The following is a 16,321-nucleotide window of genomic DNA, read 5'->3' as shown; positions in this document are numbered from 1 at the left end:
GCCATCAATGCAACCATCTTCACAATAAGACCTTTTTCGAATATTATGAGCAAATCAGTTTTGCATACCGGCTAGAAAAGGGCTTGTTTGGTTCATGTCGTCGATGTAATAATATAACTCAATGATCAGAGGACACAGGTTGAGATAATGGGTGTCCAAACCAACACAATCTGACAAAACAACTGAACTAATGGCATTTTTCAATCTGCTGTGTTGCTATAGGATGTTTTACAGAGAGTTGCCGAATGGACATTCATTAACGACAAAATCTGATTAAAATGCCTGTCTCGATGCATTACCCGCAGAAAAAAAACCGACACGTTCAGGCACTGGGGCCACAAAATTGTATCAAACTTAGCTGAAATTTTACTCAACTTTTGAAGCAGCTATTACAGGTGTATAACTGATTGTATCAAAGAAAATATATATCAATCTATTCTTTAGGGCACAATGTTTCTGGCATTATCACATTAATCTTTATATTTTACATGTCCTTGATGTGAGGTGCATTATAAATTTGAGTAAACACCAAGCTGAGCATGAGAAAGGTTTTGTAGCCCCGGGGCAAGATCTAAATTGTTGTATCTCATGATTTTACCATTATAATAGTTGCGGATGTCGCGCGCAAAGCAGACCATGCTTACTCTTTTTGAAAAACTTGATGGTACTTCTCTTTGGAATAATTCACTACTATACAATTTTTACTCCCGATTTTGGCATTCTTTGGACGAGATGTTTGATTCACTTGCTTGTACGTATTTTTATCCTGATTATTGGAACCATTTCAGTTGTTATACAGTCTGTATATTTCTTTATATTTTAAAGATTCCTCTGGTTTTTCCCTCTAAATATAAACAATAATTTACTTCTCTTCGAAGTTTTTCTGAAATTATAAGATACGGATGTAGATAGTGAAGAAAATGCTAATTCTTTTGTATCACCGGTGCGACTGGTTTGTCAATTCTACGTACCTTTCAGAGAATGTCACTATATGATATTTATTTGGTATTCAGGTTTATCAGCTGGTCATACCTGTCTGAGAGTCCACACAGCTAATATTATCATATTTTATTTTATTTTTATTATTTGATATTAAGGTTTGTCAACATAGTTAATAATGTTTATTTGGTATATCAATCACACTTACCAAAAAAATAGAAAAATAAACGATAGCTTCCACCAATTACCAGACTAAACCTTCATCACCACCTACGTCATCATCTATACGACGTTGGAAGAAGTTCCAGTTCATCCAAGGATTGAAGGAGTTGAACGAAGTCCTGGGAGAAAACATCATGTTATTGGATCGCATCATCCACGGATTCATCCACGAGTTCCCCCACATGTTATTCCAGAACTGAGCGGATGATCCAACAACTAGAATCACGACCACCAAAACAATCTGTAGCACTGTAACTTTCATTTTCGGTTCTGGAAGAAGTCAAATAAATAGAAACTATACGTCTGAACTTCCTGTTATTACGGAAATGAAATGAAATGAAATTAAATGGATGGAGTTTACGTCCTACCTTTCCGTACTACTTGGTGTATTTACGGAGACACTCGAACATAATATATGATACGATACGAAAATTGCAATTCATTGCTGGTTTGAATTGCGGAGACCAATGACGTTAGACCAGGAATAACAGCTGTAAGACAGTGATTTCAATAAATAAATGGATACAAAATGCTTCCTTAGAGGTCTTCTGAACACACTTACAATTTCTACATCGGCCATTCAAAAGATTTCCGCCGAAATCACAGCAAAAGATTGAAATAGTGTAACGAGAAGCAATGTTTCCTTGGTACACACACACAAACGCCTAAATATAAGCATTTTGAATCCTTTTAAAATATCATCTTATTTAATACCCTAATAAAAACCGTCGCGGATTGACAAATATAGTACAAAACAAATAAATAATAATTAACAATATTTTTTACCTTATTAGACTTTCTAAATCTAAAGCGCAAATTAATGATGAAACTGGTGTGATTTTTTTCGGTTTATATCCTCTTGCACTGACCCCTCTTACGTCACATTACATAACAGGAAATTTAATCAAATTATTATTAAAGAAAGAGTTCGGTTTTCAAATTCCATTTGTTAATGATTGTTATCCAATTATTATGGTGTATGTCAGTATTAGGATTATTAGTCACGTTCGAGAGGCAGGGAAATTTTACCGAGAGAGCGCAGGGGAATACAAGTTAATACATGGTAATTCATTCGAAAAAGTAAATATCCATTAATGACAAACTATTACCTACAGTGGTAGATTTTAAATTTTAACTAGGGTAATCAATCTATGTTAATAAGCGGATGTATTTTATGTTATTGATGTTGTGTGGTCAACATTTTTATTATACAATGTACCATAAATACACATTATTAACTATGTAGACTCGCGAATAGAAAACAAAATGTCTGATTGACAAACCTTACCTTAAATTATTATCTATGTGGAAATTCCGAGAGAGAGATTAAAAGGTTTCATTTTGTGATTCGGGTCGTTATTACCAGGTTTATTTATGGAGTTAATTGATGTAGCATGTCGAGTTTCAAAACCAAGTCGAAAGTGTCACAAGGTGGTCTGGAAGATAGGGCTTTCCCCATCTTGCTGTCGACATCACCCTTAGGACTTAACATAAGTGAACTTCGTCCCCATTCATTAATCTCACTGGTAATGGTCACTGTAAAAATCTACATAAGAACGCTATAATTAGCTTGTCCCTGGACAGCGGCATCATCCTGCCCTCTTTTGATTTCCAACTGAAATTTTTAACATGCAAACGGAGACTCCAGCCTCGGATAAAACCCGAGTGTATCTTTCTCTAAATGTTATTTGCTTCTTTTGACTCAAATGTACAATATTTATCATACGAAATCCCTTCTTTAGCATAGTTTTGTTGGTCAAAATATCGATGCACTGAAAATGTTGACTTTCATTTTGGGTAAAGTTGTGTTTTTGATTCATTTCGCTATAGTTTTAAATCACAGTGTGTTTGCCGGGCTACAAGAAGGTAACCAGAACAATTTTCTGTTAAAGGGACAAATGTGGCCTTTTGGAGTTTGATTTTAGTCTTGATGATATGTAAATAGTCTTCAGAAGTACTAGCAATGTACGAAAATTGCATAATCCCTTTAAAATACTTCAAACTAGAAATTTTACTCACTATTTCTAAATATGTCTTTTCTATATATCACAGAGTATCTTACATTGACGAGTCGGATAATTCTTGACACATATGGATTTAAAGACTCAAATGTCGACGGTGAGCTTTGAACACTATTACTGATTGGCTAAGCTAGAATATTCCCTTTTCTGAGACTAAAGTATGCCCACTAGTTACAAATATATAAGAGAGATATCTGGTCTGTTCTATTTAATGTAGAAATACCAGTTTGTATGCGAAATCTCTTAAATATTATTATTGTGCAAATCAAGAACAGAATTCAGAATAAACCACTAATAACAACAAATTTCAATATTTAATAAGAGCTCATTAAAAATGTGTAAAATAACAATTAAAATCAAAAGTAATCATAGCAATGGTTCATTAGTCTTCTCAGTTCGATTTGATGATAACTTTAACATATCTGAAACAAATAGAAACATGATAAATTTGTACCAAGAGTATACGAGATAGTAGTTGGTCCATTTTTCAACCCGGTTTCCCCCTGTCAGTGATGCAGGTACGAGGGGCTGACATGGAAAAAGCGTCTAGTCGTTCGGATGGGACAATAAACCGAGGTCCCGTGTGCTACAGGCTGTGCAAGTTAACGATCCCTCGACAGTTGGAAATCGAAAAAGAGCTGTCCTGTCCGCTGTCCTGGCAAAATTTCCCTCATTGCAACCTGCATGGTGTTGCCCGTCTTCATTAGCCCACATGGTGCAGAAAAGTAGGACGTAAAACTCCATTCATTTCATTTCCTTATGGACAAAATTAAACATCTATATCAACAAGGGTAAGATATACCAAAAAGGGTGGTGGGGGTGTTTTAGTCATTCACCAAACCACCCCATGTAATCTTGATGAGGAAGTTCGTATTAGCTGTCAACCTATGGACGGTATACTGAGAACGAGGTTCTTATAAGTGTGTCAACCCATGGACGATCCTGCTTCCGAAGTTCCTGTTAGTGTCCCACAAGTCCAGCATCAGATTCACCCCGTGTAATCTTGATTAGGGGGTTAGTTGTCGACTTATGGACGGTTATGCTTCCGAGGTTATTGTTATTGAATAATCCCAATAGTAATTATCTTTGTTAAACTATACAATATCTTTAAGATTACGGTGTATCTGTACTGTATCTACCTTTGTTTACCATGTATCATCATCATCGTCATCGTCCTGTCCAATACGAGCTGGCTGATTGAATGATGCAGGGTTGATACCCCCAGTCCATCTGAACCAAGGATTATAGGGCTGGATGTTCGAGAACTGGTTATAGCGAGGATTGTACATCATACCAGCATACCAGGGATTAGTCCAGTACTGTCCAGTCGTTCCTAGAACCACCAACATCAATGTAAGTAGTACCTGAGATTTTACATTCGGCATACTGGAATTGAAAGGGGATATTGACAATAAACTGAAGCAATCAAATAAAGCGACTTGTCCCAGAAAACACGAGCATTTGTTCCTAATCGTTACCCAGGTATATTCAACTCTCGAGAAACGAAATTTCAAGAACGAAATATAACATTATACTAAGGTTTTTTGATTATACATGTATATGATTTACCTGAGAAGTTACCTACTTCTTCTATCGTGTTCTACTGTAGTTTAGTTTTAAATGATACAAACCGATACGCCTGGATTTATATACTCATATTAAGAGTTGTTTTTTCTGTTGGTTATAAATTTAACATTTGTCTGGCGGGGATTTGAACCAGTTTGCTAGTGTATAAAGGGAAAGTGGAGATTGAGTTTGTTCTGATGAAATAAAAAGTTTATGTCCACCAGGGTTTTGAACCAGTCAAGAGTCAGTCATCTACAGCTTGTTAAATGCATGTTGAATTTACTTTCGATTCTTCAGGCTACACATATTGAATAATTGAACTTTATATGAATCTAATGTAAGTTTGATTACTTTCAGAGGATGACACTGCTATAAGTTCACGCAAGTGAATATACGTAGGCCCGAAAGCGCAAACTTCGCAACGACTTGTTGAGTTCGTGTAATTTAATAACTGCGTTATTATTATCTCGTTTGTAATCATTATAGTTTGTGAGGTTTATTCCCATTTCACCCCTTCCCAAATTCGCCCCCTATTTATATCGATTTCGTCCTTTCCAATTTCGCCACTTTCTATTTGTCCCTTCCCGATTCGTCCCTATTTAAATTTGCCCCTTTCATTGTAATTACAACAGTTGAAGACAGTATAAGAATAGAACCAAAATGAACAGGACCGGAATTAAAATCGGAACAAGCATAATTGTATTATTTCATTTTGTACACTTTGCCTAAAATCCATAAGAATCCAACCAAGGAGTGGTTTATCTCGAATAAAATCCCTAAAGACCGCCCGATTATATCTGACTGTGGTAGTGGGTCGTATGCAGTGTCAGAATACATTGATCATTTCTTACTACCTCTAGCATGTCAACATCGCGCCTACCTTAAAGACACAACCGATTTTGTCAATAAAATAAAAAATCTTCTAGTTCCCTCTAATGCTATTTTAATTTCTATCGACGTTTCTTCTATATGTATACCAATATCGATAACGGCAGTTAATAGAAACCCAGATCCAAACAAAACAGTTACAGATTTGTCTTAGTCGAAACGATTTCACATTTAATGGTAAAACATATTTACAAACTTCAGGGACAGCTATGGGCAAACGATTCGCCCCTTCGTACGCAAACCTTTTCATGGCAGAGTGGGATGTGAGGTGTTGCCCCTCTGTCCATTTTACCCACTTTTTACGTATACGCTTTTTGGATGACATTTTTATGGTTTGGACTTATTCTATCCAACAGTTTTGCGAAATTCTCAACAACCACCATCCTTCCATCAAACTGACCGCAGACGTGAGTGACAAAAGCATAGACGTTCTCGATACCACTGTCTTTAAGGGAGATTCTATAGAAACAAATAAATTGGATATTAAAGTGTATTTCAAAGAAACTGATACTCATCAACTCTTGCACAAGAGCTCCTTTCACCCAAAACATACCTTTTCTGGTATAATTAAGTCACAAGTTTTACGATTTCATCGAAGATCTTCTGATTTGAACCAAGCCTGTACGATTGTTTTCTCAAAACTGAAAGAGCGTGGGTACTCTATACGATTTTTACGAAAAATAAAAAAATTCCACCTTAGCACAGATAGCAGCTAAAAACAGGCTTTATGCCGAAGTACCTCCATGTTTAAGGAGTTATTTTTTCTAATTTCAGATCAGAATAGGAACGGAAGAAAACCCAATATCAAGACACTTAATCCTAATTTCCAAATAAAGTATCTGCTCCACCCAAGGCCTGTACATTTGGGAGAATCAAACCCTCCCTTCCCCGAAATCTAAAGTGTACGGTGGATCGTATACGACATCATTTATTTTTTTTAAATTTTGAATTAAAAAACTGGAATATAATTATATAACATAATCTTGAATTAAAAACTTGAATTTCCACCCGGGTGAAAATTAATTTTCAGAAAAAGTTGTATCTATTGCTAAAGGTTTGGTTGAGTTACAGATGTGCAAAAACCTTGATTGAAGAGTGCTATTTAGATATCTTCTGAGAATTTGAGCTGTTGATGGGGTAGGATATACTAAAATTATTTTTATCTTTTTGAAGACTGAAGTTTAGAAATACTCTTGTAATCTTATAACTTCGTGGTCTTGAGTAGTTTGTCGGTTGTCAAGCAGTGGTCGCTCGGCTCTAATTCATTACGGATAATCCGGAAAGATAATTGCTAAAAGGGTTTGGTCAATGACCTTCATGTCGAAAATTGGTACAATTCATATTGCCGTAGAATTTAGACCCCATCAGGTTCGCAAATGGCCATTTGTCACCTTTTGTGAGACAAAGACATGTAAATACAGGCTAGGTACAGACTTGTATCATTAATGAAGTTGTTTCATTGTCTTAATTCGTAATACAAGGATCACCTTATAAAGTGAAACACAGTAACAATAGGAAAATAATATAGGCGGTGATATAAAGCCACTGTGACTGAGTTCTATTGGTGTTGGTGATAACTGTGATGACACGTTCAGGTTTGATATTGTAATTTTGAATTCTATTTCAGTTGAAGAATGATATAGCTAAATGTACACCAATCTATAATCTCTACCAGTCTGTCATTGTTATAGGAATGTGTAAATACGTTCTAGATGCATTTGTAAGTTGTGTATGTTTTTCGTCCGAATTTGTCGCTTATAGAACGCTTATATTTTACTGATCAGAGGCCTTATTCTTAAAAACTTGACTTCAAGATGATTTTAGTGTTCCAGTCATCTGATTGATCTATCACTAAAATTGATTGAAAATTTAGTTTTGTTATCCAATCGGATTACTGTATTTCTTAAAATCTGGAGAATAAGGCCTCTGATGGGGTTTTTGTAAAATCAACCTGTTTTCGTGTTAGTTTCTATTAGCCAGTTCTTTGATGACTGCAACTATGACCGAACCGATCTTAATTACTATTTCCCGGTAATGTTATGGTCATCTAATACTTACGATGGCAATGAATCTAAATCAGTTTTAGATGCGTTTATTGATGACTAGAACCTGGATTTAAAGGTTTTTACTTATAAATTTCATATACTTTATTCCAGTCAGTCGTATTATATACAATACAACTAGGTAAATTTAAAAATTGCACTGATTGAGATTGTACCAATCGTGTATTAATAATTTCAGAGCGGGTTCTGGTTCTCTGTGGGTTGGTGTATATTTTTCTTTATTCCCAGTACCATCTTTGCTGTGAAGCTGGCCAAACATTATCGTAAAATGAGGTTTCTCGACGAATACGATTATAATCTATCGTAAGTTTCATTATGTGTTTACTGGATGGATGTTGAATGGAAGTAGAGTATTGGTTTAATTGAGTTGTACCTTATTGGGACTAATGAAATGAAATGGAGTTTTATGACCCACTGTTTTTGTAATTTATTTCTCGGATGTCCCACTGTCATCGTGTACATTATTGAGTATTTTTACGTCCAACTGAGTTCGAATGAGATGAAACGTAGCTTTACGTCCTCTTGATCTCATCCATGACCAATCTAGTGAAATGGAACGAAGCCTAGGTGCTAAACAATATTATGAAATTTATTGTTCTGTTTATTTTCAGTTTGAAAAACAATGATTTTATGAGAATTGGAAGGTGATCATGAGTGTTCTGATATTTCTATCTGTGACAATTACAGCTGAGTTCGACTATTTTGCATCTGAAGCCAGCTAATGAGATGAAATGGAGTTTTATGTTTTACTTTGTGTTGCTTATTGAATTAATGAATTAATATGTAGTTTAACATTCTACAGGTTTGTACTTCTGTGATTAACGCAATATCAATGTTCTTAAAATATATATTTTCTATTTGCAGAAATAAAGCAGGCCAGTCTGAAAGTCTAAATGAGAAGGAGATGGGAGGCGCAAATTACAAACAGTCAGTTCCCTGACAGAGAATCTTCCCCCTCGCCCAACGAGACTAGCATTATAATCTCTAGTCCTCCTAAGGCTACTATTTCTGAACAAATTGAAACTCTTGCGTATCCAATATATAAATCAAATATGAAGTATATAAAGTAATCAAACCAAATTGAAGTCCATTTATACATTTTTTGTGTCTGAAAAAGTAGACCATAGAATCATTACACTTTTACTACAAAAATTGATAGAGGTCAGCCCTATCTTACCAACTATTACCCAATCTGCGATATCAGTTTCTCATGGAAGCGTACAACAACATAGTCTGCGATATAAGCTTGTCATCAGTGGCGTTTCTACGCACCCAAGAAAAGAGGCTGGCCATGCATTCCCCCCCCTCCCCCCCCCCCCTCATTTTCTGGCCCCCGACTTGGCCCCCTCTACTAATGTTGCCTAGAAACGTCACAGCTTGTCATCGACAACAATTACCTTGTCTGCGTTATCAACAATTGTTGGAATCGAACGTTAGCTTGTCACCTACCAAACAACCAAGCTTTACCAATTTAAAAACCTAAAAAGACAACGACATTGAATTGACGTTGCTTGTAATGTTTAATGAATTCTAACGACAATGACTACTTTCAAATATTAGGTCATGTGACAATAGCTCAATTTTCGTCTCCATCGTTGACATCTGACTAGTTTCTGACACCCAGTCATGTCATGTCTACGAGAGTCTTCTAGGGAGATAACTTACATCTGACGAACTATATTTTGTAATGCGAGTGTAACTTCCCCCTTACGCTTAAAGAAGGTTTTCTTATAGCTTCATATGAGGTTATTGTCAGACAATGGCCACGGTGGATACGATTGCCCTGTGTTCAGTTCAGGATTTGTGACGGATGATGAGTCATTTAAGCCATTTGGAGTGTCATTTAATGACTACTTTAGGGATGTTAGTTAAAGGAAATGGAACAAAACAATGTACAAATAAAAAATAAATATGTTTTTTATCGACAATATCTATTTAGCTCTTATTACATGTACGTCCTGATCTAGGCACTGCGATTACGAGCTAACGTTCGCTTTTAGTCGGTGAAAATAGCATTAAGCTAATGTTATATCTTTGTATAAAATACTGACATTAAATAAAGATTTGTATTGTACGTGCTCACCACCCAACACATTTACTAATGTTCACCTCTATGATAAACCGTTCCGAACGTTCATCTGCATTAATCCATAAGCACTTTCTTCCCGCAAGAGGTATACAATTTTGAACAATAGAGAGTCTACATTACGAGACGTTAACGATTAAGAATATATTATGATATGTGTTGTATAATTATAACTGTATAAAGTTTTCGCTGACATATATAACTTTTGAAACGTATAAAGTTTAAATCATAAAGTTGTGTATTTAAGCTGATATTATTCTCCTGTAAATTCTTGTAAATCCCCAATTATTAGCTAGTTAACTACAGCCGTACTATCACTGTTAGGTGGCGCTCTCAGTCCAAGTATATTCCCTTCAACTTTGCTGAACCTTTAAACTGTCAACCGTTCAAATTAGTGAAAACTGTGACCATGAGTAGCCTGAAGAACCGAAAGTAATTTTAACATGTCAAACTGTCATCAATCTGTAGACTAGTTGACTCTTGACTGGTTCAAAACCCTGGCGGATATAAACTTTTTATTTCATCAGAACAAACTCAATCTCCACATATTCACTTTGTATACTTTCGAAATGGTTCAAGTCCCCGCTAGACACATGTTTCAGTTTTATCAGCAACAGAAAAACTATTCTTCATATCAGTATATAAAGCCAAGAGTTTCAATTTGTATCATTTAAAACCAAACTACAGAAGATAGAACAAGTAGCTGATTTCTCAGGTAAAGCAAATTATTTATTGACAAAACCTCTCTTCATCACATGGAGATTGTGGTCATTCATGTGAGACATTGCTAAAATCTGACATATATAGTGTATGAGTTTCAGGAAGTCATCATTCGGGTTAGATTTACATTTAGATAATGGTCCGCTGTTGTTTCTTTGTCTTACAATATTACTGTAGGTTATATTCATTATAGAGAGTGGTCTACGGTTTATAGAAACACCAGACATCAAATAACGTTAGGTTATTTTCTAGAAAGTGGTCCATTGTTGTACTAGTTTCTGTTTATAGAAACACTAGACATCACATAACACTGGGTTATATTCCAGAGGGTGGTCTATTGTTTTACTGATGTCTGTTTATAGAAACTATTCCAGAGGGTGATCTATTGTTTGACTTATGTCTGTTTATAGAAACTATTCAAGAGGGTGGTCTATTGTTTCAATATTATCTGTTCATGGGAAACACCTTAACACCTAACTTTAGGTTATATTCTAGAGAGTGATCTACTGTTGTCTGAATGTCTGTTTTGCCTTCATTCCAGTATGGCGTTTGTAAAGTCTCAAGTACTGCTGACAGTTGTCTTGATGCTGTTGGTTATGGGTACAACTGGACAGTACTGGACTAATCCCTGGTATGCTGGTATGATGTACAATCCTCGCTATAACCAGTTCTCGAACATCCAGCCCTATAATCCTTGGTTTAGATGGACTGGGGGGATCAACCCTGTATCATTCAATCAGCCAGCTCGTATTGGACAGGACGATGACGATGATGATGATATGTGGTAGAGACAGGTAAATACAACAGCTTATTTGTGAACCGATAACCAAGATGAGTCTCTTTTCAAATATTTTGTAACCTTAAATACATCATTTCACAATGACAATATCAACCAATCAGATTACATGACTTAGATCGTTATAATGTTTCTGACCACAGACTCCAGGATTGTAACCTCTTTCTGAACAAGTTAGACTCTTGTCGTTTTATGCAAATTTTGCCAAATTCGCGGATAAATGATCTCCCTTTGGCGTACATTGATAACTGGTTCTCTGAAGTTGTTGGACCCATGTTTATGTGCATGGAAGTCTCAGAACCGCCCTAGAAGGTATTTCTTTGTCAAATATCTCATTTACTCCTAATACAAAGTTATCATGTATCTTCTTTGTTTCAGATAGCGTAAAGGCAAGCCATTGCTGTAATTTCTTCTGATTTTTAATTGTGCTTTTCCATTATTGTTTTTATTTCATATTGATAATTGAGGTCTTATTAAATCTTGAAAAGTTCTAGTTATTTTTGATTGGAGATACATTTATGATGTAAATCAGGCAATAAGTCTCAGATCATGTACTTGATATGTTGTATATGAATTTAGTAGATACGGGGGCTCACATACGACATATTCCACTTTTTATTTTGAATTAAAATCTTTTTTTTTACTTTAATTAAAAACTATTATTTTCACCTAGGTTAAACTTAGGTGATTATATTAAAGTTTTTGATTCAAAATTACAGGAATTATCACCTTATTTTCACATAGGTGAAAATAATTATCACCTAGGTGAAAATTCAAGTTGTTAATTCAAAATTAATTTTCACCTAGGTGATAATTACGATTTCTTACGAATTCAACCGGCTAATGATCATTCAATCGTATTGTAATTTCGTTTCTTTTATATTTTTCGTCTCCATTGTATTCTAACAAGTTTTCTACCACAGTCCTGTTTTAATGACGTTATTTGTATAACCAATCAAGGCGTTTCATGTAAGGGAAACTGTATTTTTAATCCGATACAAAATTGCCTGTCGACAAAATGCCCCCAACTATGAATATTCTTCAAATATAACTAACAATAGTTTCTATATAAACATTATTATTCAGAGTTTTACAAATTCAACTACCAACTGTTTCTATATAAACATTATTATTCAGAGTTTTACAAATACAACTAACCATTGTTTCTATATAAACATTATTATTCAGAGTTTTATAAATACAACTAAAAATTGTTTCTATATAAACATTATTATTCAGAGTTTTACAAATACAACTAAAAATTGTTTCTATATAAACATTATTATTCAGAGTTTTACAAATACAACTAAAAATTGTTTCTATATAAACATTATTATTCAGAGTTTTACAAATACAACTAACAATTGTTTCTATATAAGCATTATTATTCAGAGTTTTACAAATACAACTAACAATTGTTTCTATATAAGCATTATTATTCAGAGTTTTACAAATACAACTAACAATTGTTTCTATATAAACATTATTATTCAGAGTTTTATAAATACAACTAACAATTGTTTCTCTATAAACATTATTATTCAGAGTTTTACAAATTCAACTAACTATTGTTTCTCTATAAACATTATTATTCAGAGTTTTACAAATTCAACTATCTATTGTTTCTCTATAAACATTATTATTCAGAGTTTTACGAATTCAACTACCAACTGTTTCTATATAAACATTATTATTCAGAGTTTTACAAATTCAACTAACTATTGTTTCTATATAAACATTATTATTCAGAGTTTTACAAATACAACTAACAATTGTTTCTATATAAACATTATTATTCAGAGTTTTACAAATACAACTAACAATTGTTTCTATATAAACATTATTAATCAAAGTTCTGCAAATATTAATATTTGGAGTTTTATAAGTTCAGCTTATATACATTTTTTACATATAAATACAAATCTTTTTAATTCAATTCGTTGCTCTTAATGATTAATATGCGTTTTATTGGACGTGTTCCAATGAATACTTCATATTGATAATCTATCTTTTTCAAATCAAATTAAAATCTTTCTTGGTTTTACTTTTAACTTTTAATCCTACATCAAGTTCGAATGTTGATCTTAAACTCAAAGTATTTGTTGGATCTTTTACAATAAAACCATTATCCCTAGTATAAGCATCAGACAACTTTATCAAAGGAATGAAATAGCACCACGAATTCTGGGTTAATTTACGGTTTCCAGTTTGTCTTATTGAATATTCTCTATTTTTCTGATTAACCAATAAAATGTCATAATTAATGTTACATGATTCCAAAAATGGGCTACGTCGTTGTGAAATTGCCATGCGTACACCCATGAGTGAACACATTTTATGCCGAACATTTTCTCCAAGGGCAATTTTAAATGTTACTCCATTATGATGTGCTTTTACAATATTCCCAGAATACCAAAAATAGAGAGTCATTCTCTTGAAACCTGATGCCATTCTGCGCATGTCAACTCTGAAACAAAGAAAATACAGATCTCACAATGGAAGTTGGCGCTTCACGTAAGTACTTCCAAACTTTATAAAACACAGTTGGAGAAAATGTCCACAATGTCGTCAATGTCGTCAATGTCGTCAATGTGGCAATGTCGTCAATGTCGTCAATGTCGTCAATGTCGTCAATGTGTCAATGTCCCCAATGTCCACAATGTCGTCAATGTCGTCAATGTGTCAATGTCGTCAATGTCCACAATGTCGTCAATGTGTCAATGTCCACAATGTCGTCAATGTCCACAATGTCGTCAATGTCGCCAATGTGTCAATGTCGCCAATGTGTCAATGTCGCCAATGTGTCAATGTCGCCAATGTGTCAATGTCGTCAATGTCGTCAATGTCGCCAATGTGTCAATGTCGCCAATGTGTCAATGTCGTCAATGTCCACAATGTCGTCAATGTGTCAATGTCGTCAATGTCGCCAATGTCGCCAATGTGTCAATGTCGTCAATGTCGTCAATGTCGCCAATGTGTCAATGTCGTCAATGTCCACAATGTCGTCAATGTCGTCAATGTCGTCAATGTCGTCAATGTCGCCAATGTGTCAATGTCGTCAATGTCGCCAATGTGTCAATGTCGTCAATGTCCACAATGTCGCCAATGTGTCAATGTTGTCAATGTCGTCAATGTCGCCAATGTGTCAATGTCGTCAATGTCGCCAATGTGTCAATGTCGTCAATGTCCACAATGTCGCCAATGTGTCAATGTCGTCAATGTCAATCTACTAACTAGTTGTTCTGTATGTTATAGACCCATTCCATCTTCACAATGTCAAGCTTGACTCCAATGGCAACTTTTTGTATCAGGGCGTTTGTAAATGCAGTAAATTGATTGGCTTGTATGCTAGCGAATACAGCAAATCACAGTCTTCGACAAAAAGTCTGTAAATACGAAGACAAAATGTTTACAGTCTTTTATCGAAGGCTCTGCTTGGCTGTATTCCCTGTCTTACAATCCAATCAAAACGCTACATTCCATGAAATGTGGCTATTGCAGTCAAGGTATAAAGGTGTATTCCGAGAAATTTGATTGGCTGGCAGTGTAAAGAAACGGATTAATGTTCAAGCGGCCGGTCACACGTACCTGATTCAAGTGGCTAAGTTCAAAAAGCTAATAAAAAGCGGAACGAAAGTTTGGTTTAATTTTAATCAGACTAAATTAAGCCAAACTGCTAGAAGGACACGATAGTTTAGTAGTCTTTGGTCGCATTCTGACACCAGAAAAACTCCCATCTTACGAATTTACTACCTAGCATACACGGTAGTTTTGTTATTCTTTAGTACTATTCTAACATCTAAAGGAAGTAATCGTCCAGCTTATTGGACACAATACAGGATTGTTTATAGTAACAGATTATAGGAACTACGAAATTGAAAATGTTGGAATTTCAATCATAAAAAATATTTACTCAGTACCTGATTAAGAAAGAATGAATCCGTGAAATAAAGATCGTTTTGTTCCAACTTGGTTCAGTCAACTTTCGCTTTATACAATCAATCAGCTTATGTGTTTAATGTGCACTATGGGCGACGGATAGGCGTACCATGTTGATTGGGAAGAAAAGGTTAATGGGAAAGGAGAAACGATACTTTCTGACAAACTTGACCTTTTTATGGTCTTAACCATTTAGATACAGTAATTTGCTATCAGACGGTCCAAAGTTATCAAATTGGACTATTAACGTCAGACGAAACGAGGTTCAAAATGCCCAAATTTGACTCAACAAAGTTGTCCTTGTGATGGAAGTTTTGAGTTAAATTTCATCAATTTCCAGAACTAGTTTACATTATGTTAGACCCTCTTCTAGTCCCGTCTTTGGTAGGCCTATAAGTATATGAACAATTACGAAAATCAATTCCATTTTCGGAGAATACAGAATGATATGATAGAACTTGTACAGAACCTAATAATACCACCCTTCTATTGTATTTACGAATAAACCGTTATTTTAATTCATAATATAATGTCTATTGTATATTATATTGTTAAATTTCAATGTTAATATACATGGGTCTTGAACAATAAGCGGCTTTATTTTAACTGATCGCTTTCAAACTTGTGTCACGGGGTTAAATATCAATATTCTTATAATGGGTTTTACCGATATTTGAGGGCTGTATTCTGTGAAGGCCCAGAAATTATTTTTGCTCATAAAGTGTTATTATCCGCTATCTTTTAGGAGGTAAATAGACAGCGAGAATTGGTCTTGACAATACAAACTTACAATATGTTATCTTTTAGGAGGTAAATAGACAGCGAGAATTGGTCTTGACAATACAAACTTACAATATGTCTGCAAACAACAATAACAATAGATTTAGAGGATGATTTGGAAGATTTTTGAATCTCAAATTTCACAGATGAATTTCCGGGGGACATTTGATTAAAAGTGGCCCAGTCAGTTCAGCAGTTGTTAGTCAAATCAAAGCAAAGGAGAGTGTAACCTTTTGCAAAATCGTTGTAAGATACATCGGGTTTGGCGCTAGTCAGGGTATTGTTACTCTTCTAGACATCT

General features: G+C 34.7%; 1 protein-coding gene across 1 annotated transcript; it reads left to right on the top strand.

Moving 5' to 3' along the window:
• Positions 1 to 6,953: 6,953 nt before the first annotated feature.
• Positions 6,954 to 8,347, top strand: LOTGIDRAFT_175168 (hypothetical protein; the record flags this gene model as incomplete). Its single annotated transcript, XM_009055524.1, has 4 exons — positions 6,954 to 7,004; positions 7,264 to 7,356; positions 7,878 to 8,002; positions 8,311 to 8,347. 4 exons carry the CDS (start codon positions 6,954 to 6,956, stop codon positions 8,345 to 8,347), a joined length of 306 nt encoding a protein of 101 aa, XP_009053772.1.
• Between the last annotated feature and the right edge of the window lie 7,974 nt (positions 8,348 to 16,321).

The sequence above is a fragment of the Lottia gigantea genome, assembly GCF_000327385.1.
Source record: "Lottia gigantea unplaced genomic scaffold LOTGIsca_249, whole genome shotgun sequence".
Classification (NCBI taxonomy): Eukaryota; Metazoa; Mollusca; class Gastropoda; family Lottiidae; genus Lottia; species Lottia gigantea.
This window is presented reverse-complemented; position numbering and strand designations above follow the sequence as displayed.